This window comes from Hyperolius riggenbachi, chromosome 3 (assembly GCF_040937935.1).
Source record: "Hyperolius riggenbachi isolate aHypRig1 chromosome 3, aHypRig1.pri, whole genome shotgun sequence".
NCBI lineage: Eukaryota > Metazoa > Chordata > Amphibia > Anura > Hyperoliidae > Hyperolius > Hyperolius riggenbachi.
This window is the reverse complement of record NC_090648.1, coordinates 212,754,896-212,779,210: the sequence shown is the minus strand read 5'-3', so window position 1 is coordinate 212,779,210 and position 24,315 is coordinate 212,754,896. Positions and strand designations below refer to the sequence as shown.

At 44.1% G+C, this 24,315-nt stretch overlaps 2 protein-coding genes across 4 annotated transcripts in view; one reads left to right on the top strand and one right to left on the bottom strand.

The window, feature by feature from the left end:
- The window catches only part of LOC137563335 (rootletin-like), a 149,912-nt gene extending 133,287 nt beyond the window's left edge, over positions 1–16,625 (top strand). For 2 of the 3 annotated variants that reach the window (XM_068275673.1, XM_068275671.1), the window contains exons 29-30: positions 3,811–3,871; positions 13,206–16,625. In XM_068275673.1, the coding sequence (XP_068131774.1) occupies positions 3,811–3,871; positions 13,206–13,672 (528 nt within the window). In that variant the 3' untranslated portion in view covers positions 13,673–16,625. The remainder of the gene's footprint in view (positions 1–3,810; positions 3,872–13,205) is intronic. The other variant, XM_068275674.1, reaches the window with a different exon arrangement.
- Positions 16,626–17,959: 1,334 nt separating this feature from the next.
- The window catches only part of LOC137563334 (synaptotagmin-4-like), a 32,051-nt gene continuing 25,695 nt past the window's right edge, over positions 17,960–24,315 (bottom strand). Inside the window, exons 4-5 of the mRNA XM_068275670.1 lie at positions 23,403–23,569; positions 17,960–22,026 (exon numbers count right to left, since the gene is read on the bottom strand). Of these exons, the coding sequence (XP_068131771.1) occupies positions 21,877–22,026; positions 23,403–23,569 (317 nt within the window). The 3' untranslated portion in view covers positions 17,960–21,876. The remainder of the gene's footprint in view (positions 22,027–23,402; positions 23,570–24,315) is intronic.

The window sequence follows — 24,315 nt, the reverse complement described above, 5'->3', positions numbered from 1 at the left end:
CAGCAAAAGGTGCAATGCACCTGTAGAGGGAAATTCCTGTCGACAGGGGGAGCTGTGGAGTGCAGAGGAACAGCTCCTCTGCCCTACCACACACGCCAGACAGGAATTGTACGAAGGTAAGAAACGCAGGGCAAGATAGCCCTGAAAGAGAGAGATCAAAGCGACAGAGGGTATGTGTGTTCACCAAACTAGTCGCCACCCTGCGACGATGAACACACAACCAGGAAGACAAAGCGAGAAGGCAATCGCCGTAGATGGCGATTGCTAACAGTGGCACAAGACCGAATAAGCACAGATGAGGAATGTATGTTTGTCCACCAATCTAGCCGCCACCTGCGATGGTGGACACACAACAGAAGAAACCAAGTGAGAACGCAATCGCAAGAGAAGCGATTGCGGAAGAGAATGAGCACAGAGACAGATTGTATGTGTGTGCACCAAACTAGTCGCCAACCCGCGACGGTGCATACACAACAGCAGATATGAAGTAGGAACGCAATCGCGAGAGAGGCGATTGCCAGAGGTGACACAAGGCTACAGCAAGGCAGAGCACGAGAGTAGCAAAGTCACAGCAAATCATACAATGAGAAGATACGGAAAATAACAAACGCTAGCTAAACGCGAACACCGCACTCATTCGCAACAGTGCACGCGTTTATGTGTGGTCCCCGCGTGATAAGCACAACAGAGACAAGCACGCCTAACTAACCACCGACAGACAAACATGAAACAGAGGACGCGAGCGCTTGCTTAACGGTTACCTCACCGAGCCTCCAGCAAGCGTTCGTAGCAGACAAGACAGACACACGAAAACAGGAATAAGCGAGCGATAGGATCCACAGCACTAGCGCAAGTGGCTAGTGCGATCCAGGAAGACAGAACAGAAGGATCCACAGCGCTAGCGCAAGATGCTAGTGCGATCCAAGTACAGAGTAGCAGACCAGAAGAATCCACAGCACTAGCGCAAGAGGCTGGTGCGATCCAGAGAAACAAATCAGAAGGGGCTACCAGTAACAACCGCTGTTCCGGTTAGCACCCAGACACACAGAACGATTTCCTGTCGACCACCGCTGGGACAGGACAATCGCAACAGACAAACAAAACAGATAAGCAATCCTAACTGCACTAGGGAAACCTGCCTAGTGCAGTCCCAGGAATTACTCTAGGCTAATCTTCAAACAAAGAGCAAGGCTGACACTCCAGGCGAGTGTTCCACAGGACTAACTCTTATGACCAGCAACTTACTGTGGGAAACATAGCTCTTTATAGAGCAAGCCCACAAGGGATGTGGCTAGGCAATCTGCATGACAAACATATGCAAATTCCTCAGCAGCAAGCTGCACAACTGACAAAAGGTCTCTCTTCCAGAGACCTGCAGAATGCAGACCTGAACAGTGGTCAAAAGGCTGCCTGCCTGCGCAGGCAGCCCAGCGGACACACACACCTCTGTGCTTACAACTCCAATTCCATGAAGTGGTGTACTGTATATAAAATGCACATTGACGTTGGATTTACAGAGTGGCTGAGCAAATGCCGTCTCCAAGATATGCCACACAGCAATTGTTTTCATGAACATGGATAAAGAGGTGATGTACTACTATTATGAAAGCATTTGGAGGGACCTCTGTGTGGAAAGGAATATAAATCAGTTCCTGCAAGAAATTAGCTCCCACTATAATAATACATGAAATATTTATTTAACCTCCCTGGCGGTATATTAAAAACCGCCAGGGGGCAGTGCAGCCGTTTTTTTTTTTTTTTTTTTTTTTTTTTAAATCATGTAGCGAGCCTAGGGCTCGCTGCATGATAGCCGCTGCTCAGCGGCATCCCCCCCAGCCCCGCCGATCGCCTCCGGCGATAGGCGATCAGAAAATCCCGTTCAAAGAACGGGATTTCCTGGAGGGCTTCCCCAGTTGCCATGGAGACGGGGCGGGATGACGTCACCGACGTCATGGACGTCGTGATGTCTAAGGGAGTCCCGATCCACCCCTTGCCGCTGCCTGTCGCTGATAGGCCAGGCAGCGCAGGGGTCGGGGGGGGGGCTGTGCTGCGACGCGGAATGCGGCGAATCGGCGCGGGGCGGCGGCGATCTAAGTGCTGGCACAGCTAGCAAAGTGGTAGCTGCGTTCAGCAAAAAAAAAATTACTCAAATCGGCCTAGCGGGGCCTGAGAAAACCTCCTGCGCGGCTTACCCCGAACTACGTTCGGGGTTACCGCCAGGAAGGTTAAAGGATACCCGAACTGACATGTGACATGATGAGATAGACATGTGTATGTACAGTGCCTAGCACACAAATAACTATGCTGTGTTCCTTTTTTTCTGTCTCTGCCTGAAAGAGTTACATATCAGGTATGCAAGTGGCTGACTCAGTCCTGACTCAGACAGGAAGTGACTACAGTGCGACACTCACTGATAAGAAATTCAAACTATAAAACACTTTCCTAGCAGAAAATGGCTTCTGAGAGCAAGAAATAGGTAAAATGGGGGAATTTCTTATCAGTGAGGGTCACACTGTAGTCACTTCCTGTCTGAGTCAGGACTGAGTCAGCCACTTGCATACCAGATATTTAACTCTTTCAGGCAGAGAAAGAAAGAAAGAAAGGAACACAGCATAGTTATTTGTGTGCTAGGCACTGTACATACACATGTCTATCTCATCATGTCACATGTCAGTTCGGGTATCATTTAAAGGAAGGGAGCACACTTATTAGAATCCCATGCATTTTGCCACATAGCCAAAAACCACATGCAAAATTACACATAATGTAAGTCTATGGGCCACACACACACACAAAAAATCACATTGGCATGAGATTTTATATGCATTTAAAAATGCACAGCAATTTCCTTTTTCCCCCACATACAATATGTGTATCACATACAATGCTTTGCTATGGAGCTGCAAAGGCATGCATTTTCACAAAAACAGATTAAGTAATAATGTATTTTTCTCTCGTTAAAAAGGCAGGCGTATGAGTAACACAAAGGCAAAATGCAAACTCATACACAAATGCACAAGCCTTAAACTGCATTTGTCCTGAAAATCTTTAAAGAGAATCTGTATTGTTAAAATCGCACAAAAGTAAACATACCAGTGCGTTAGGGGACATCTCCTATTACCCTCTGTCACAATTTCGCCGCTCCCCACCGCATTAAAAGTAGTCAAAAACAGTTTTAAAAAGTTTGTTTATAAACAAACAAAATGGCCACCAAAACAGGAAGTAGATTGATGTACAATATGGCCACACATAGAAAATACATCCATACACAAGCAGGCTGTATACAGCTTTCCTTTTGAATCTCAAAAGATCATTTGTGTGTTTACCTTCTGTCCCCTTCTTCTCTCATGCACTGAACATTACAGGCTTCTTGCAGACAGCTCTGCCTGTGCCTGTGTTTGTAATCCCTCAGTATGTGTCAGCCAGCTACTTTCACAGCCTAACAGAGGAGGATTTTAATCCAGCTCTCTTCTATCACTGATAAAATAGCAGAGAAGCTGCTGGCTTATGTAAATAAAACACACACTGGAGTGTGCATAGAGGAACAGACCAGCACGGAAGAGTTGGCAGCCTTCCAGACACAGGCCGACAAGTCTGACAGGGGAAAGATACATTGATTTATTACAGAGACCGTGATAGTACAAAGTGCTGCAGTGAGCCAGAACAGATTAGAATAGGTTTAGGAACTTGTAGGATGGTAGAAAAAACGTTGTAATTTTTGTTACAGAGTCACTTTAAGTTTGCGCTATTAAGCTTAAGCAAGCCAATCCTACTCCTAACCATGCACTGTAATTTTTCCCCCCAATACAGATATCTACAATGGCCTCTGAAATCAAAATGTTGCGAGAAAAAAATGAATCCCTAATGAAAGGTTTGTATAACTTTAGTTTTGCTGAAAAAAAAAAATGGGCCAGGGGGCTTCACAGAATGGCAAAAGAACACAAAAGGGGCATGATCAGATGGGGGGGGGGGGGGGGGGGGGAAGCATATACTCACCTATGGAGAGGGAAGGCTCTGAATCCCATAGAGCCTTCCTGTTCCTCTTACGGCTTCCTCATTCCAGCGCTGTCACCTGAGTTTGCAGGTGTTGGACCAACTGGTTGATTACACCTTCGGGGATCCTCGGAAGGCTTCAGGAAGGATCCAGAGCCTTCCCTTGCCGTAGGGGAGTATCTTTTTTTAGGACACTACACATTTGCTTGAAGTGAGGTATAAAACAAAATGTAATATGTTAAGCTAAGTACACACTTGAGATAAAAGTCTTTCGAAAATAAAAGATCACAGACTAATTTTACCCCCTTTCATGTAGTATGAGAGCCATACCTACACAGTCTATTCTATTGAGTTGAACTCCCCATCAGATAAAAATCTTTGCAAGATGCTGCACACAAATATGCTGTACGCATGCAAAAGATCAGTATCTGCAAAAGATCCATTCCGTGCCTTAACCACTTCCCGACCGCCTAACGCACAGAGGCGGCCGGGAAGTGCACCCCGCAAGGACCGCCGTATAGACAAATGGCGGCGGTCCTTGTAGGGGCATGGGCGGAGCGATCGCGTCATCCGTGACGCGATCCTCCGCCGGCGCCTGTCACCGCTCGCCCGCCGCAACATCCTGCCGGCTATACGGAAGCGTCGGCGGGATGTTAACCCCGCGATCGCCGCATACAAAGTGTATAATACACTTTGTAATGTTTACAAAGTGTATTATACAGGCTGCCTCCTGCCCTGGTGGTCCCAGTGTCCGAGGGACCACCAGAGCAGGCTGCAGCCACCCTAGTCTGCACCCAAGCACACTGATTTCTCCCCCCCCTGCCCCAGATCGCCCACAGCACCCCTCAGACCCCCCCCTGCACACCCCCCAGACCCCTGTTTGCACCCAATCACCCCCCTAATCACCCATCAATCACTCCCTGTCACTATCTGTCAACGCTATTTTTTTTTTTTATCTCCCCCCCCCCCCTGCCCACTGCCCCCTCCTGATCACCCCCCCCCCACCCCTCAGATTCTCCCCAGACCCCCCCCCAGACCCCGCCCCCTGTGTACTGTATGCATCTATCCCCCCTGATCACCTGTCAATCATCTGTCAATTACCCATCAATCACCCCCTGTCACTGCCACCCATCAATCAGCCCCTAACCTGCCCCTTGCAGGCAATCTGATCACCCACCCAAACCAATAGATCGCCCGCAGATCCGACATCAGATCACCACCCAAACGCAGTGTTTACATCTATTCTCTCCTCTAAACACCCACTAATTACCCATCAATCACCCATCAATCACCCCCTATCACCACCTGTCACTGTTACCCATCAGATCAGACCCTAATCTGCCCCTTGCGGGCACCCAATCACCCGCCTACACGCTCAGATTGCACTCAGACCCCCCCTTATCAATTCGCCAGTGCAATATTTACATCTGTTCTTCCTTGTAATAACCCACTGATCACCTGTCAATCACCCATCAATTACCCCCTGTCACTGCCACCCATCAATCACCCCCTGTCACTGCCACCCATCAATCAGCCCCTAACCTGCCCCTTGCGGGCAATCTGATCACCCACCCACACCAATAGATCGCCCGCAGATCCGACATCAGATCACCACCCAAACGCAGTGTTTACATCTATTCTCTCCTCTAAACACCCACTAATTACCCATCAATCACCCCCTATCACTGTTACCCATCAGATCAGACCCTAATCTGCCCCTTGCGGGCACCCAATCCCCCGCCTACACGCTCAGATTGCCCTCAGACCCCCCCCTTATCAATTCGCCAGGGCATTATTTACATCTGTCCTTCCCTGTAATAACCCACTGATCACCTGTCAATCACCCATCAATCACCCCCTGTCACTGCCACCCATCAATCAGCCCCTAACCTGCCCCTTGCGGGCAATCTGATCACCCACCCACACCAATAGATCGCCCGCAGATCCGACATCAGATCACCACCCAAGCGCAGTGTTTACATCTATTCTCTCCTCTAAACACCCACTAATTACCCATCAATCACCCATCAATCACCCCCTATCACCACCTGTCACTGTTACCCATCAGATCAGACCCTAATCTGCCCCTTGCGGGCACCCAATCACCCGCCTACACGCTCAGATTGCCCTCAGACCCCCCCCCCTTATCAATTCGCCAGTGCATTAGTTACATCTGTTCTTCCCTGTAATAACCCACTGATCACCTGTCAATCACCTGTCAATCACCCATCAATCACCCCCTGTCACTGCCACCCATCAATCACCCCCTGGCACTGCCCCCCTTCAATCACCCCCTGTCACTGCCACTCATCAATCATCCCCTAACCTGCCCCTTGCGGGCAATCTGATCACCCACCCACACCAATAGTTCGCCCGCAGATCCGACGTCAGATCACCTCCCAAGGGCAGTGTTTATATCTGTTCTCTACCCTAAACACCCACTAATTACCCATCATTCACCCCCTGTCACTGCTACCTATCAGATTAGACCCCTATCTGCCCCTAGGGCACTCAATCACCCGCCCACACCCTCAGAATGCCCTCAGGCCCCAGCCCTGATCACCTCGCCAGTGCATTGCTTGCATCTATTCCCCCCTCTAATCACACCTTGAGACACCCATCAATCACCTCCTGTCACCCCCTAGCACACCTACCCATCAGATCAGGCCCTAATTTGCCCCGTGTGGGCTCCTGATCACTCGGCCAAACCCTCAGATCCCCCTCAGACCCCCTTCCGATCACCTCCCCAGTGCATTGATTGCATCTATTTTCCCCTCTAACCACCCCTTGAGACACCCATCAATCACCTCCTGTCACCCCCCTAGCACTCCTATCCATCAGATCAGGCCCAATACAACCTGTCATCTAAAAGGCCACCCTGCATTTGACCGGTTCCACAAAATTCGCCCCCTCATAGACCACCTGTCATCAAAATTTGCAGATGCTTATACCCCTGAACAGTCATTTTGAGACATTTGGTTTCCAGACTACTCACGGTTTTGGGCCCGTAAAATGCCAGGGCGGTATAGGAACCCCAGAAACGGACCCCATTTTAGAAAAAAGACACCCCAATGTATTCTGTTAGGTTTATGACGAGTTCATAGAAGATTTTATTTTTTGTCAAAAGTTAGCGGAAATTGATTTTTTTTTTTTTTCACAAAGTGTCATTTTTCACTAACTTGTGACAAAAAATAAAATCTTCTATGAACTCGCCATACACCTAACGGAATACCTTGGGGTGTCTTCTTTCTAAAATGGGGTCACTTGTGGGGTTCCTATACTGCCCTGGCATTTTAGGGGCCCTAAACCGTGAGGAGTAGTCTAGAAAACAAATGCCTCAAAATGACCTGTGATTAGGACGTTGGGCCCCTTAGCGCACCTAGGCTGCAAAAAAGTGTCACACATGTATAATGTGTTTTGGGGTGTATTTTTACACATACCCATGCTGGGTGGGAGAAATCTCTCTGTAAATGGACAATTGTGTGTAAAAAAAAATCAAACAATTGTCATTTACAGAGGTATTTCTCCCACCCAGCATGGGTATGTGTAAAAATACACCCCAAAACACATTGTACTACTTCTCCCGAGTACGGCGATACCACATGTGTGGCACTTTTGTGCACCCTAACTGCGCTAAGGGGCCAAAAGTCCAATGAGTACCTTTAGGATTTCACAGGTCATTTTTGTTTCAAGACTACTCCTCACGGTTTAGGGCCCCTAAAATGCCAGGGCAGTATAGGAACCCCACAAATGACCCCATTCTAGAAAGAAGACACCCAAACGTATTCCGTTAGGAGTATGGTGAGTTTATAGAAGATTTTATTTTTTGTCACAAGTTAGCGGAAAATGACACTTTGTGAAAAAAAAACAATTAAAATCAATTTCCGCTAACTTGTGACAAAAATATAAAAACTTCTATGAACTCACCATACTCCTAACGGAATACCTTGGGGTGTCTTCTTTCTAAAATGGGGTCATTAGTGGGGTTCCTATACTGCCCTGGCATTTTAGGGGCCCTAAACCGTGAGGAGTAGTCTTGAAACAAAAATGACCTGTGAAATCCTAAAGGTACTCATTGGACTTTTGGCCCCTTAGCGCAGTTAGGGGGCAAAAATGTAATGTAAATGGACAATTGTGTGTAAAAAAATCAAAAGATTGTCATTTACAGAGGTGTTTCTCCCACCCAGCATGGGTATGTGTAAAAATACACCCCAAAACACATTATTCTACTTCTCCCGAGTACGGCGATACCACATGTGTGGCACTTTTTTGCACCCTAACTGCGCTAAAGGGCTCAAAGTCCAATGAGTACCTTTAGGATTTCACAGGTCATTTTGAGAAATTTCGTTTCAAGACTACTCCTCGCGGTTTAGGGCCCCTAAAATGCCAGGGCAGTATAGGAACCCCACAAATGACCCCATTTTAGAAAGAAGACACCCCAAGGTATTCCGTTAGTAGTATGGCGAGTTCATAGAAGATTTTATTTTTTGTCACAAGTTAGCGGAAATTGATTTTAATTGTGTTTTTTCACAAAGTGTCATTTTCCGCTAACTTGTGACAGAAAATAAAATCTTCTATGAACTCGCCATACTCCTAACGGAATACCTTGGGGTGTCTTCTTCCTAAAATGGGGTCATTTATGGGGTTCCTATACTGCCCTGGCATTTTAGGGGCCCTAAACCGTGAGGAGTAGTCTTGAAACGAAATTTCTCAAAATGACCTGTGAAATCCTAAAGGTACTCATTGGACTTTGGGCCCTTTAGCGCAGTTAGGGTGCAAAAAAGTGCCACACATGTGGTATCGCCGTACTCAGGAGAAGTAGTATAATGTGTTTTGGGGTGTATTTTTACACATACCCATGCTGAGTGGGAGAAAGATCTCTGTAAATGGACAATTGTGTGTAAAAAAAAATTAACAAATTGTCATTTACAGAGATATTTCTCCCACCCAGCATGGGTATGTGTAAAAATACACCCCAAAACACATTATACTACTTCTCCTGAGTACGGCAATACCACATGTGTTGCACTTTTTTGCAGCCTAACTGCGCTAAGGGGTCCAAAGTCCAATGAGCACCTTTAGGCTTTACAGGGGTGCTTACAATTTAGCACCCCCCAAAATGTCAGGACAGTAAACACACCCCACAAATGACCCCATTTTGGAAAGTAGACCCTTCAAGGTATTCAGAGAGGGGCATGGTGAGTCCGTGGCAGATTTCATTTTTTTTTTGTCGCAAGTTAGAAGAAATGGAAACTTTTTTTTTTTTTTTTGTCACAAAGTGTCATTTTCCGCTTACTTGTGACAAAAAATAATATCTTCTATGAACTCACTATGCCTCTCAGTGAATACTTTGGGATGTCTTCTTTCCAAAATGGGGTCATTTGGGGGGTATTTATACTATCCTGGAATTCTAGCCCCTCATGAAACATGACAGGGGGTCAGAAAAGTCATAGATGCTTGAAAATGGGAAAATTCACTTTTTGCACCATAGTTTGTAAATGCTATAACTTTTACCCAAACCAATAAATATACACTGAATGGGGTTTTTTTTATCAAAAACAAGTTTGTCCACATTTTTCGCGCTGCATGTATACAGAAATTTTACTTTATTTGAAAAATGTCAGCACAGAAAGTTAAAAAAATCATTTTTTTGCCAAAATTCATGTCTTTTTTGATGAATATAATAAAAAGTAAAAATCGCAGGAGCAATCAAATAGCACCAAAAGAAAGCTTCATTAGTGAAAAGAAAAGGAGCCAAAATTCATTTAGGTGGTAGGTTGTATGAGCGAGCAATAAACCGTGAAAGCTGCAGTGGTCTGAACGGAAAAAAAGTGGCCGGTCCTTAAGGGGTAGAAAGCCCTAGGTCCTCAAGTGGTTAAAAGGTGAGGCAGGTGATTAACTTTTTTTCTTACTTTCGCCTCGTAAGTCCTTTAATGGCTCCAGGACCCTTTTATAAGTCAGACAGTGCTGCTGCCGCTGTGCGTGTGCACGACCACCTGTGCACGTGCACGTGAAAATAGTGGAAAAAAACATACACCTTTATTTCCAAATACTATATTGTCACCACCATACTTTGTTCTAGGGACATAATTAAAATCTTGTGATAACCAGAACAAATAGGCAGATAAAATGTGTGGGTTTTATGTACAGTAGCAGTGTTTATATTAAAACTATAGGGGATGAAATTGCACAAAGTGTATTTTTTCATTTTTTCCTTGTTTTTCCCTTTAAAATGCACAGAAAATAAAGTAATTACTGAAAACAAATATCAACCCCAAAAAGCCCAATTGGTGGTGAAAAAAACAAGATATAGATCATTTCATTGTGATTAGTAGTGATTAAGCTATTGGCAAATGAAAGGGATGAGCACTGAAAGGTGAAAATCGCTCTTGCCGTTGTTAAGTGGTTAACAGACATTCATCTGCAGATCAGACATTCATCTGAAGATCCATCCTGGTGGATCTGATCTGCAGATGAAGGTCTTTTAAACAAGGTGTGTATGAGATCTGCAGATATCATAGACAATGCATTTTGCAGGAACTGATCTTTTGCAAATACTGATATTTTGCATGTGTACAGCATATTTGTGTACAGCATCTTGCAAAGATTTTTATCTGATGGGAAGTTCAGCTTAATAGCATAGACTGCTCTCATACTACATGGAAGGGGGTAAAATTGGTCTGTGATCTTGCCTTTTCCAAAGACCTTTATTTCAAGTGTGTACTTAGCTTTAAGGTTGCATAATATTCATCACTCCCTGCACATTGAAACTCCATAGGTTTCTATTAAATAAGTGGTGTCCAGCTGGGATTGACTGCATTTAGGCTGGTTTCACAGTGGGATGTTACAGGCGCACGTTAGAGCAGCCTGTAACGCACCCCACCGCACAGCAATGAAAAATCAATGGGCTGTTCACAGTGCCCACGTTGCGTTACATAGTAACGCTGCGCCACCAGACAATGTACTGCATGCAGTACTTTCTAAGCGGCAGAGCCGCGTTAGACTGCTTGCACATGCTCAGTAACGTTGGGGAGGAGCGGAGAGCGGCCAGGCACATGGCTAATTAATATTCACTGCACTCAGTGACGTGCAGTGTTTACTTCCTGGAGCGGCCGCTCTGTGCAGCGATTGGCCGGCGGGACCACGTGATGCCGCATGCGCACGAGAGTACGCATCACGGCATCACGGACGCCAGAGTGAGCTGCACAACGCGGCTCACTCTGACGTCCACCTTAGAGAGCACCAGGCGTTGCGTTAGGGGCACGTTATGTGACCATAACATCCCCTAAAACGCAACGTCCTGGTGTGAAACTAGCCTTAAGGTCATTTATCAGTCTGATTGCGATCAGCATTTGCCCTGTTCAAACATGAGTTTAAAGAAAAGTAGCCAAACCACAAGACTCAATCACTATGTTATCATTTGATACAGTCACTTCCTGTGGGTTCGCTGCAATTGTAAATTGGCCATACACTAGGCCGATTCCCCGCCGATTGACAGCAGATTCGGGATCGAATCTGCTGTCAAATCGTTAATGTTAACGCTAAATTTCGATCTATTTCGTCCCGAAATAGATCGGCCCCGCCGATCGCTCCGTGCGGGAAATTACTGTCGATCGCCCGGGGGTAGGGAGCGCGTCGCTAGCGGCGTTCGAGTGCCCGACCACCGATGCAATACAGCTGCAATACATTACCTGCTCCGCTGGCGCGACTCCCCAGGTCTCCGCTGTCTTCTTCTCCGCGCTGGTCTCCGGGTCCGGCAGGCTTCACTGAAAAAAATCTGCTCATAGCATAATATAGTTTCAACTAGGGCTGCACGGTTTTTCGGTTTTAAATTGAAACCACGATTCATTAGAAGACGATCTTCTGATCGTCAGTTTTTTGTGAATCACGGTTTCGCCTGCCCGTACGGCTCTGCCCGCCTGAATGCATTAAATTCTGAATGCGGAGGGAGGCTGGGGGCGGATCCACAGCTGTCATGCATAAGATTGCTGCTGATTGGGCAGAAGCTGCGTACAGCTCCGCCTACCGCCTGTTAGCGCATGCTGCGGGTCATGGGGTGACACAAGTGAACTAGGAAGTACGGAGGGAGGACTCTGCCGCTATAGGAAGTACGGAAGCCCCTGAGGACTCTGCCGCTATAGCGGCTGAGATAGCCGCTATAGCGGCAGAGTCCTCAGGGGCTTCCGTACTTCCTAGTTCACTTGTGTCACCCCATGACCCGCAGCATGTGCTAACAGGCGGTAGGCGAAGCTGTACGCAGCCTCTGCCCAATCAGCAGCAATCTTATGCATGTGTCCGGCGGGATCGTGCTGATGCCTCCCATGATCAAAGAAGGAGATGAAAGGGCCAGCGGGGAGGATAATTACAGCGGCTACTCCTATCCCACTTGGAACCACCGGCTGGGGATCACGCTGCTGCTGGGCTAATGCCGGTAACCGGGTATGATCAAAGGGCCACATTGTGGATCATTACCGCGGCTATTGCCGCTTGGAGCCACCATGGTTCACGCTGCTGCTGCCGCCCCACTGCGCACCTCATTGGGAACATTTGGACCAGCCTGGACCCCCAGACAGCACCCAGCTACTGCCACCCAGGCTGGTGAGATATCATGTAATATAACTGTAGTGGTTAGTTACTGTAGCTGGGAGGGGGAGGGGGTTTTATGTAATGTAATGCAGTGTAGCGAAAAAAATCGTGAAAAAAATCGAAATCGCAATTACTGAGATAAAAATCGCAATTTCAGTTTTTACCTAAAATCGTGCAGCCCTAGTTTCAACTTACACACTCACTCCCCAAGCACTGGTGAAAAACGTTATCCCACCCTTTGTGCCTTACCATTTCTCTGAGCACCTGGAGGGGTGATGAAACAATATTATATTATGAGCAGATTTTCTCTGTAGGACTCTGGGGGTATATTTTTATAGTAGGTATTTTATTTTTTGCAAAGAAGATTAAATTACTATTTAATCTTACACATTGCTGGGTAAGAGACAATAATGATAAAATGTCTCAACTACTTGTTCTCTGAGAAGATAAAAAACAATGATTTAGCATCACATGGATTTTGGTGTGATCTGGTCATTCTTTTACTTGGACACCCATTGGTATTGCTGGGCCTAGGAAGCCAGAAAGTGTTGTTTGTGTTCATATTGCACTGCATTTTTGTACTTCAGCATGGTCTCATGCAAGGTTTTTTTTTTTCCTTTATACAGCTAAGTTACGTTTCCAGCAGCAGGTTCAGCAGATAAGAAGCGTATCCCAGCCAGGTCGTGAGAAGGAACCAACCGACCCCACTGTACCCCGCTTATCTAGACACACTAAATTCTCCCAGAGGGATAATGAGCTTGAATCGGGCAGCCAAAGATCTTCAACACCAATAACAGATACTCAAACTCCAGAGGAATCCTGGGCTGGTTCTCTCCAAAGTTCCAGATCTCCAACTCCCATCAACACAAACACTTTCACCTCTTCACCACTGAGACTCAACATCCCTGGAGCAATGGGCAAGAGCTGGAGAAATTCCATGGAGGGATCTCCACTCAGTCCAAGAAGTAATGCTGAAAGTGATGGTTCCCTTACTCCCCGGGCCTCAGCATTACTCTCCCCACGGCCCTATCAGCCTTGGCATACAAAACAGCTGCATAGGTTTGGAGACGGCAATAATCACACAACCAGCTAAATACAAGTATTGTTCCTGTATGCACACATCTGTCATGCCATATACTTTTATGTTTGAATGTGAGCTTTGCTGCCCGTTACAACATCATTATACTATTGTTTTCAGAAATGTTTGTTGATGGCAACAGAATTACTAAAGAACATATATTTCCTGATACAGTTGTTCTTCCCTTTCCCAGTATGAATCGAACAGCCTTTACAGCATTACATTTGCATGCAAACCAGAATTGTTAATATCTTGTTGACCATCTCTGTTCCAGATGGCGCAATCAGTAATCCTTCCCTATTGCTACAATAAGAGCTATTTCCCACTAACAGCATTCTGCAATCCATTTCCGACCACTTGTGGATTGCAAAACATTAGGTGCTGTTAAAACGAATGGGAACCGCGTGGAAATGTTTCTATCAGTATGATAGGTTTGCAATGCAATTTTTCCTGATCACGAACGTTGGTCCTCCTGCATTTTATGTGCTTGAGCTACTATGCAAAGTATGAGTGCAGGAAAATCGCATAGCAATCGTGGTCCTAGGTTATTTTTGTTGTGATTCATCAATTTGAAACATTTTTCTCCACTCATTTTTTACCTTTTGGCGCAACTCACAATCGGAAATGCACCACAGTCAAGCCGTACACCTGTCGGATCTCGCATAAATCACAGCAAAATTGTGGTAGTGGAAAAAGAAAAACATAATGGCAGTGCGATTGTGACTGAGTTTCATGGTGGAAAAAAAAGCCCTGTGCTGATGTTTGCTTAATATGGCATGCAGACAATGCTGGCCAAATGCAGTCAGAGGTAAACTCAATCGCCAAAAATCCAACAAGGACAATAAGAGAGCTAAAGCTAACAGTGTCCACATGCAACTCATCATCCACCAGAAGGGAATGATGGATACTCCTGCTTGTAGAACTTCCAAATGATGCAAAGATCTGAGGGCAGTCAGACCATGACTGGAGATCCAACTCTCCTCTGCTGTTTATGGGCAGTTTGGGGCTGTGGAGAGGTGATTATTGTACAAATTAATTTTCCATCCTTAAAACGTTATAAGAATGCTGAAATGGTTTTGATATAGTGTGAGATGCCTGGAGAATACGTTAAAGTCCAATTTCAGATGGTGACTAGGTGATTTCAAAATAATGCTCTTTAAAGGGCACCTGAAGTGAGAGGTATATGGTGGCTGTCATTTATTTACGTTTAAACAATACCAGTTGCTTGGCAATCCTGCTGATCTCTTTGGCAGCAGTAGTATCTGAATCGCACACTTGCAACATGCATGCAGCAAATCCAGTCACTCTTCAGTCAGACCACCATCTGCATGCTTGTTCAGGGTCTATAGCTAAAACTATTAGAGACAGAACATCAGCAGGATAGCCAGGCAATCTGAATTGTTAAAAATCAAATAAGTATGGCAGCCTCCATATCCTTTAAAGGAGACCAACTTTACCATGTCAGCTAGTGCTCAGTATGGAGTGAGCATGGCTAGGCCACACTGTGGACTGAGGTGATATAGGGAAGGGAGCCCACAGACCTTGTTGACCTTCCAAATGTGAGTGTATTGTTCCATGAATGCATTTTGTATACAACATGTTTAAAATTCCTAGTTACATAGACTCCTAAGATCACCCAGCCTCTTTTAGACAACAGCCCGTGGATAAAACACTCAGTCTCAGGTGACATCTAGTGGTCACTCACCTCATAATATAGTAATGATCCCTCATGGTAATGACACAATCATCATATTGTGACATGGGAGTGGTCAGTTACCTCCTGTGACATATAATGATCAGAATGCATACGGTTAATAAGCAGCTTGTGACATGACCGTAGGCATTCAGCCTCCATTGACATCTCAGAATTTTGTCCAATTGTAGTGGTCTCTGAACTGCTTGTCTCCATTCATGGTTCTACATGGCAGCCGTGAAAGTGTCTCTTTGGTATAATTGTTTATATTAAACCTGTGTGCAAATTAAACTTACAAACACAATTACTTTTCCACAAACAGCAATAAAAGTCCTAGTTTTGTTTAAAATGGAAGACTGTGGTAAGTTGCATAGGCTGATCACCCTCCTCATGGTTCCTTAAGGTGGCCACTAACGGTTCAATTTCTAGCGAAAGATCGTTAGAGCGATCAGAAATTCTGATCGGATTTGTTGTAAATAATGTCTGTTGATGGGCACAATCAATTACGAACGACTATAGAAAATAATCATTTGATTGGATTTTCGTCAAACTAAAAATTGAATTTTTTTGTTGGTTGTGATAGGTAGCAAAGATTTGTTCTTTGTTGGTGTAGTGAACGATTTTTCTTCCAATCAGAATTATCTGATCGCTCAAGCGATTTTTCGCTAGAAATTGGATCGTTAGTGGCCACCTTAATTCTCAATATTCTTCCACTACACCTGGACCATGCATACTCTTAGCACTGCAAGGAGACACCTTTGCCTCATGGGTCATTGGGAGCATGCATTAGTGCACTTAACTTTTTTTTTTTTGAGCTCATAGATCATGTATCTGAAGCAATCTGTAGGGAACACGGGACTAATGCTGGCAATACACAATCAGATTTTTCAGCAGATTTACTGTCCGGTTGATTTTTGATCCTTTTGCCAATAGTTTTTTATTCACTTCTATGAGAAATCGATCAGAAAAACGAAAAATTATATCGGACCTGTCAAAAATTATCTATCGAACCATTTATCTGCCAAAAAATCTCATGGTGTATTCCCAGCATAAAAGTGGAACAGGACAAAAAACATAGTATAGTAGCTTGCCAGGCTGCATGTCTTCAAATACTGCAGATAGAAGAGAAATCAAAGGGTGCTTATTCCCCAATGGACTTTTAATAGGCTGGACTGAGGGAGGTGATACAGTAGCAAACAGTACTTGAGCATAATACTCTTTCGCACTAATACTGATACACTCAATGACTTTTTCTACAAATAGCAATTAAAGCATTACTATTAAAATGTAGAAGTCTTAAAGAGAACCCAAGGTGGGTTTTAAGAATGCCATTAGGACACAGAGGCTGATTCTGCATATAATGACCAGCCTCTGTTACTATACTGTGCCCCCCCCCCCCAGTCAACCCCCTCCCCCCTGCTGTCCCCCATAAATCAAACTGCTGTGCTATGAAGGCTGTTTACCCCTGAGTGTCTGTCACCGCCGCTCCCCCGCCTCCTCTATAGTGCCGCTCCCCGCCTGTGTCCTTTCTCTCCAATCAGCAGGGAGGGAAGGGACGCAGGCGGGGAGCGGCGGTGACAGACACTCAGGTAAACAGCCAGGTAGCGACAAGCTGCGTGTCACTAGCACGGCAGTTTGATGTATGGGCGACAGCAAAGCGCAGCAGGGGCCTGGGAGGGAGCACAGTATAGTAACAGAGGCTGGTCATTGTATGCAGAACCAGCCTCTGTGTCCTGATGGCATTCTTAAAACCCACTTCAGGTTCTCTTTAAGGTGCTCATACATTGATATAGTATATGTTGGTACATAATATAAAATTGATAGCAGTGGCATAGCTAAGGAGCTGTAGGCCCTGGTGCAAGTTTTACCTGGGGCCCCCCCAAGCATTCTATACATAACAATTAATACGGCGCACCAAAATCTGCCAAGGACAACCACAGTGTTAGATGTGTAAGAAGGCGATTGGGAACAGCTTGTTAATGATTACTACTATTTAAAGCATCTATAGTAGTAATTATTACCAGAACAGGACCAATAGAGAGATAATACTGCGGTTGAAGGAGGGCCCCATGGGCCTCCATGCGGTCGCAACCTCTGCAACCCCTTATGCTACGCCACTTATTGTTAGACATCATGGTGATTACAGTGACAAATGTAGCCTTAATTATTAACAAAATGTATAGCAACTATTAAGACACAAAAAAGGAGCGAGCCTGATATAAGCTTGAAGAGATCAGCACTAGCAAGTTACTGCAGCCTCCTGCAAGCTAAGATACTAGCCATGCTCTTATTACTGTGTGTGGAAAAGTCCCCTACTTCATTCCATTTATTAAACTCCTTTCTTCAACATTAAATGACTGCTGGGCATTCATAAATAAGGACTTTAAAAACAAAACAAAAACAAAAATACTAAACAGATTACCGTATATAAGCAGTTTGGGAAGAGAAAGCAGTGCATCTATGAACTTTGCAGAAGACTATGTATAAGCATATAAGCAATGTTTTTCCAAAATGCAATTTTAAAGAAATAATATTGATTGAAAAATATAGCATGTATTATAATAGCATTTACATATTTATATTCTGTTTATTAATCTAAAAAAATACATATTTATATTCAGCGTATTCATCTGAAAATGATGTACCAGAAGGATGAGTTGACCTAAGTGCTAAATAAATGTACACATTTGCCAAGTTTATGTGTTGCTTTCTATTTACCTCAGTAAATTATTTTGTAATGGGTTTTACTATTCTACCGTCCTTTTTATTCATCCACATTACACTCTCTCTATCCAACCAGCTGCCTCTAAAGGAATACTATCGATTGAAACGACTTTTTTTTTAATACTCTTTATTAGTGTACACATTACCACTAGTGCTAGGGGCACTTTATTTATTCACCCAGGTCTCTCTCCCTCTATTTCTGCTTAAAAATTCATTTCTCACACAGCTCACAAATATATTTCACTGTGTCACTCACAGCATGCAGGAGACATGAGGAGAAATAGGCTGATCTGAGGTGGTAACAGGTAACTAAATGAGCTGTAATATTGCTGGAATATAACTAGCTATAACACTAGTCTGTGTTTACACTCAGACTGCTTGCCTGGCTGCCTGCTTGTGGTGATTCACTCCAGGCTACATCCACTTTACAAGCTGCTGAGAGGGGCAGACCACTGTTTACAATTAGCATTATTAGTATCTTTATCAGTGAAGAGAAGCAAAGATAATAAACACACATTGCTAGAATCTTTAACCCCTTACCACCATATCAATAAGATTCTTTCAGCAAGGTGATAATTAAACTATAAACTGAGGAGTTTATAGCAACTCCCCTGTGCAGAGACATGGTCTAGCCCTCTGGGAGCCGTCAGTATTTAGATACATTTTGTATCCAAAACTGATGCCAAAACTGACAGAGGATTTTACAGCTGAGAGGAACAGCTGTGTGAGGAATCAAGTTGCTCCTAGTACTTGTCCTAATGTGTGCTACAACATACAGCATTTAAAAATAAATGCATACATCAATAGTATTCCTTTAAATTAGGGATCAAATAGTGCTTCAACTGGCGAGAAGAAAGCACTCTAAAAAAAACCTGTCAGTTTTATTATTTATAAATTAAAATGGACATAGGCAGTTCCAGTGATCATTAAAACAATAAGAGGAGGATATCAAACAACCATATTTTTATGAGAAATTTCACATAACGCACATAAAATACTGCTGACAGGGGTGCTATTCACACCGTAGAAATACAGTACCACCCTTTTACGCTCCTGGATATTTTAGAGTAAAGAGAACAGACCCCCATGAGATACGGGACAACCTTCAACCAAATTGCCATTTTCAAAACACTTGTGTGTCACCTCACTCATCACCTCCCATAAACCAAACACGCATTTAAATTGAACAACACAGACTCCCTCTATCTACTTCTTTATCAGCAGTTTCACCTACGTATATATTGCTTCTCAATAGATTTTGTAGGTACATTTTTTTCACAATCTTTCCAAGAGGAGGAGGGGAGTATGAGAGGAAGGGAAGGAAGGAGGGGGTGGAGGTAGGAGAATGGTGGAAGGAGGAGGGGGTTGGGAAGGAAAGAGGGGTGGGAGGGGGAAGGAGGAGGGGAGGGTTACCCACAAGAAAATTGACCGTGATTTTGCTACATTTTATCAAATCTCAGATCATTAGACTGAATACCTTCACAGGGGTCAGGGTAGGTTAGAGCAGCATTTTCAGGAAGACTTTAAAGAGGGCTGATGATGGCACAGGTGCAGTCTGGCTATTTTCAACATTACCCATTTGGTTGTTTCATTGACAGTGTTCATCTGTGTCAGTTGTACTGTCTGGGCTGCCCAGTAATACTTTATCAAATTGGATTCTGAGGCCACATCTGAGTTTGTAAGCAGGAACCATATATTTTGTAGCTCTAGTTTAGGGTTTCTGGTAAGCACCCTCCACTGTAGAAGTAGGATTACAATCTATATGGGAAGCATTCTTATGTAAGAACTTTCAGTTTCAAATACATTTTTAATACCATTGTATTCATATCAAGATATTCATAACTCAAAATGGCATATTATTTTTTTCTGTATAGTTCATTACACATTTTCTGCTTTAGATATTTCTTTATCAATATATACAAGTGATACAATATGTACAGATAAATGTAGGTTTTGAATATAAGTGTAATTGGTCATGTGCAAAGTTTATCTAAATGTCACGGTTTGATTACAAAGTATTAAAGCCCCTTTTTAGGCAAATCGTTCTCAGATTTTAGCCTCCTGCCATCCCCCACTAGTTATAAAAACAGGTGAAAATGTTTAAAACAATCCTAAATACCTTAGTTTTAGTTTAATTTGCAGTGTTCTCAATGGACTAAATCAGAGCAACTTTGAGTGTCATTCTTGGACACTCACCTTCCTGTGTCCTGATTGGGAAATGTGGTGAGTGGCAATTTGGCCACACCTCTCTCACCTAGAAGGCCATGCTCCTCCATGGATCACAGGGAGACAGACATGGACTGATGACAAGGACATTAAAGAGACTCCGTAACAAAAATTGCATCCTGTTTTTTATCATCCTACAAGTTCCAAAAGCTATTCTAATGTGTTGTGGCCTACTGCTATCACTATCTCTGTAATAAATCAATGTATCTTTCCCCTGTCAGACTTGTCGGCCTGTATCTGGAAGGCTGCCAAGTTCTTCAGTGTTGTGGTTCTGCTATGAACTCCCCCTTCTGGCCCCTCTCTGCACACTGCCTGTGTATTATTTAGGATTAGAGCAGCTTCTCTCTTATCTTTTACAAGCTGGATAAATTGTCCTCTGAGCTCCCTGGGCTTTCACATATTGAGGAATTACAAACAAGGGCAAAGCTGTTTGCAGGAAAAAAAGAGCAGCCTGAAACTTCAGTGCATGGGGGAAAGAAACACACAAATGATCTCTTGAGATTCAAAAGGAATGCTGTATACAGCCTGCTTGTGTATGGATGTATTTTCTATGTGTGGACATACTGTACATCAACCTACTTCCTGTTTTGGTGGCCATTTTGTTTGTTTACAAACAAACTTTTTAAAACTGTTTTTAACCACTTTTAATGCGGCGAGGCGCGGCGAAATTGTGACAGAGGGTAATAGGAGATGTCCCCTAACGCACTGGTATGTTTACATTTGAGCGATTTTAACAATACAGATTCTCTTTAAGGTATTTAGGATAATTATTACCATTGTATTCCCATTTTATATGATTAGTGAGAGAGAGGCTATGGTTTGAGGCCCATTATGTCTATGTGAAATCCACTAAAGTCTGGGTAGGGAAGCAAATAGTGAGTAGAACTGCCCACATCTCCAGACATAGTCCACTGGTCACAAAGTAACAGATTGATAAAATATAAAACATAGGGACAATGCCAGGTTAGTTGAAAAATAGGATTTCGTTATAAAAATGAGGGATCAAAAAAAAATGTTTCTTACAGTGGGAGGGCAGCACATGTGCATCCAAACAAGAGACCCCTCCCATGATTTATTTATTTTTTGAATGCCATGTCCTATTGCCCAAACTTATATCCACTTCTTACAGTGAAGCATTGTAAGCTTGCATTGCATCATTTAAGCCCGGCCTTACCTTGTTTATATCTATCTTTGATGAGGAAGAATATTTAATAACCTAAATGAACATTCATTTTTCTTTGTGAAATGGTAATGTAGGTATACTTAAGTAGTCATAGCAGTACTAATAGGCCCCGTTCACAGTGCTTAGTTGCATTGCAGAATAATTCTGCATGTCAACTCCCTGCCCATACAATTCTATGGCCCTGTTCACTGCGCTTCGTTGTAACTGATTGCGTTATTCTAACTCGCTGCATGCAGGCTTTATATAAAAGTCTATGTCCAGTCTCCAGTGCAGTTCACACACATTATAACGTGTGCGTTATCCAACGCACCACTGTGAAACTAGCCTTAACTGCTTTGCTTTTTACAATCAAATGGAAGAGATGCTATACATCCTATGTGTGTAGAAAACCGTTTACAGGACATCTAAGTCTAACGTGTGCCAGCGGGAACACTCCACTGGTGACTTGCTACACATTTCCTGCCAGTGAGCCATGCCAGCGACAGATGATCCAGCACCAATTAGCACACGTCCAAGAACACGGCCACGGTTATATATCCGACCCTAGGAGGAAAACACAAACAATTACAAAGGGATTTATTAAGGAATAGGAATATTATTCATCCGATTATCAACTAAGTCTGCTGTGCAGCCTGATATAGGATCAATTTACAAATATTTGACAATTACAAAAATATGACTAAATTATATGGAATGATAAAAAAAAAAAAACATGGACTTGATACATTAATTGCAGTGAATATTTCTGTATGTTACCTTTTCTGTCAGCTGTGAGGAGCATATATTAGACAACTTTTCCCGGCAGATTGATACAAGAATAAATGATCCATCATGGGCGCTGATTATAATTTTGAGAAATTTCTGTCTGAGGCCTCTTCCACACTAAATGCAATTCCGATTTTTAATCGATTTTCACATGTGATTCCAATTTATGATTTTCAATCGGTACTGCATGCTACGTTTTTTCTCTACGTTTTTCTTTTGATATCATCCAGGGAAAATCAGAATCGCAAATCGGATTTGGAGTGTGCAGGGGCATGAAATTGATGTAAACTATCAATTGTTCTGGACAGAAAGATCGTGCTCAAAAGGAGGCAGGTCAGTGCACAGCGGTAGCTTCAGGGCAGATCGTTGGACCACACCCATCTATAACAGTACTCCCCGGGGAACCTGCATAGTATTGGCTTTGAAGAACACACTCATCTGTCCACCAGCGCACTCCTCCTGTGTCCTGTGTCTCTATCCCCACCAGTGTGACTGTTACCTGTGACCCGATGGCATTACATGGCTACATGCTGCGGGGTCTCAGGGTAACAAGAGGCCAGTAGGAATGGAGACAGGACACAGGAGGGGCATGCTGGTGGACAGGTGAGTATGAGCTTTGCTACCAACACTCTGCAGGGGCCCAGACAGGGCCAGTAGATTGGGGGGGGGGGGGTGGAGAGACCTGGGGACCTGCTGGTCTGAACTGCACTGCAGCAGATCCATATATTTTTTATAGCTTTCAAGGTGAAATCAATAAAAACAAATTCTATTTTTGATGATCAGTGTGTGGCAGTAATAGATCCCTCTCTGATCATTCTACAAAAGGGATCTGTCTTGGTCAGATCAGGTGGCCATCTGCCAGTGTATGGTGACCTTGAGCATGATTGTAAAACTAAGGCTGACACGGTCTTTGCTGGCCTCAGTTTGCAGAATCTGGATACTAGAACTCTAGAGCATTTTATTGAGAATTACAATGATGGCTTTTAAATCCTAATTTCAGCAAAAACTTTTGTGGTAATTTAATCGTTTCCCACTTTCCTATTCCCCCAAATGCTCTTGTTTTCCTTAGATGCATGCATAAATCAATGAAATGAGGTGTACATGAGAAGAGAATGAATGCCATACATGGAGAGAGTCTCCTGCTCACCGCTCACCTGCATAACTAGAAACTCCAGGCACAGGCTTGGACTCTGCACAGATTCTAGGGGTGCGTCAAACAGAAATGGAGCATTCCACACAGGGTTGGAACCGGAAACCATCCTGGTCTCTTTCACGTCAATCACCTGGCTATCCTGAATCAGGCGTATGCTGACAAAGTGGTCTAGAATGGGAGGAAGATTCTAAGGGTGAGCACAAAAACTGGCAGCCAGTCAAAATGAAAACCGAGATACTAACATAGTGCCACTATGATTAGCTAAAATCTAAAAAAGAGAAAATGGACCGCTCTGAGATTTTCAGTAACAAGAAAGAAAGTTGCAATAGAACAGGTCTCACATAGTATTTGTATGGCTGGCACAGCGTACAGCGTAGATCAGGACGCTAGCTCTAACACACGCTAGAAGGCGTGGTGAGCGGCGTCTGATTCTCCGCACGGAGGCAGACAATATGCGGAACTGTAGGTTAAGATAGTGCAATAGCACAGAAACATAGAGGACTTTAAGAAATTAATAAATTTTTAATAAAAGGGCATAAAAAGACAACACGTTTCGCGGAAGGACACCCTCCGCTTTTTCAAGTCACCACGCCTTCTAGCGTGTGTTAGAGCTAGCGTCCAGATCTCCATAGAAACAGCCGCAAGGAGCCCTGGGACAAGTGACGTCACATCCGCCCCGCCGATACGGAAAGCCCGGTCCCCTGCTTGGCAAGAGTGGGACACAAGCTCACCGTGGCTGAGTACGCTGTGCCAGCCATACAATTACTAGGTGAGACCTGTCCTATTGCAACTTTCTTTCTTGTTACTGAAAATCTCAGAGCGCTCCCTTTTCTCTTTTTTTGTATATTTATCCAGTGGATCTTAATGGGAGCAGCCGAGTGACTGTTGGGTGGCCAGATCGCACCTCTAGCGGC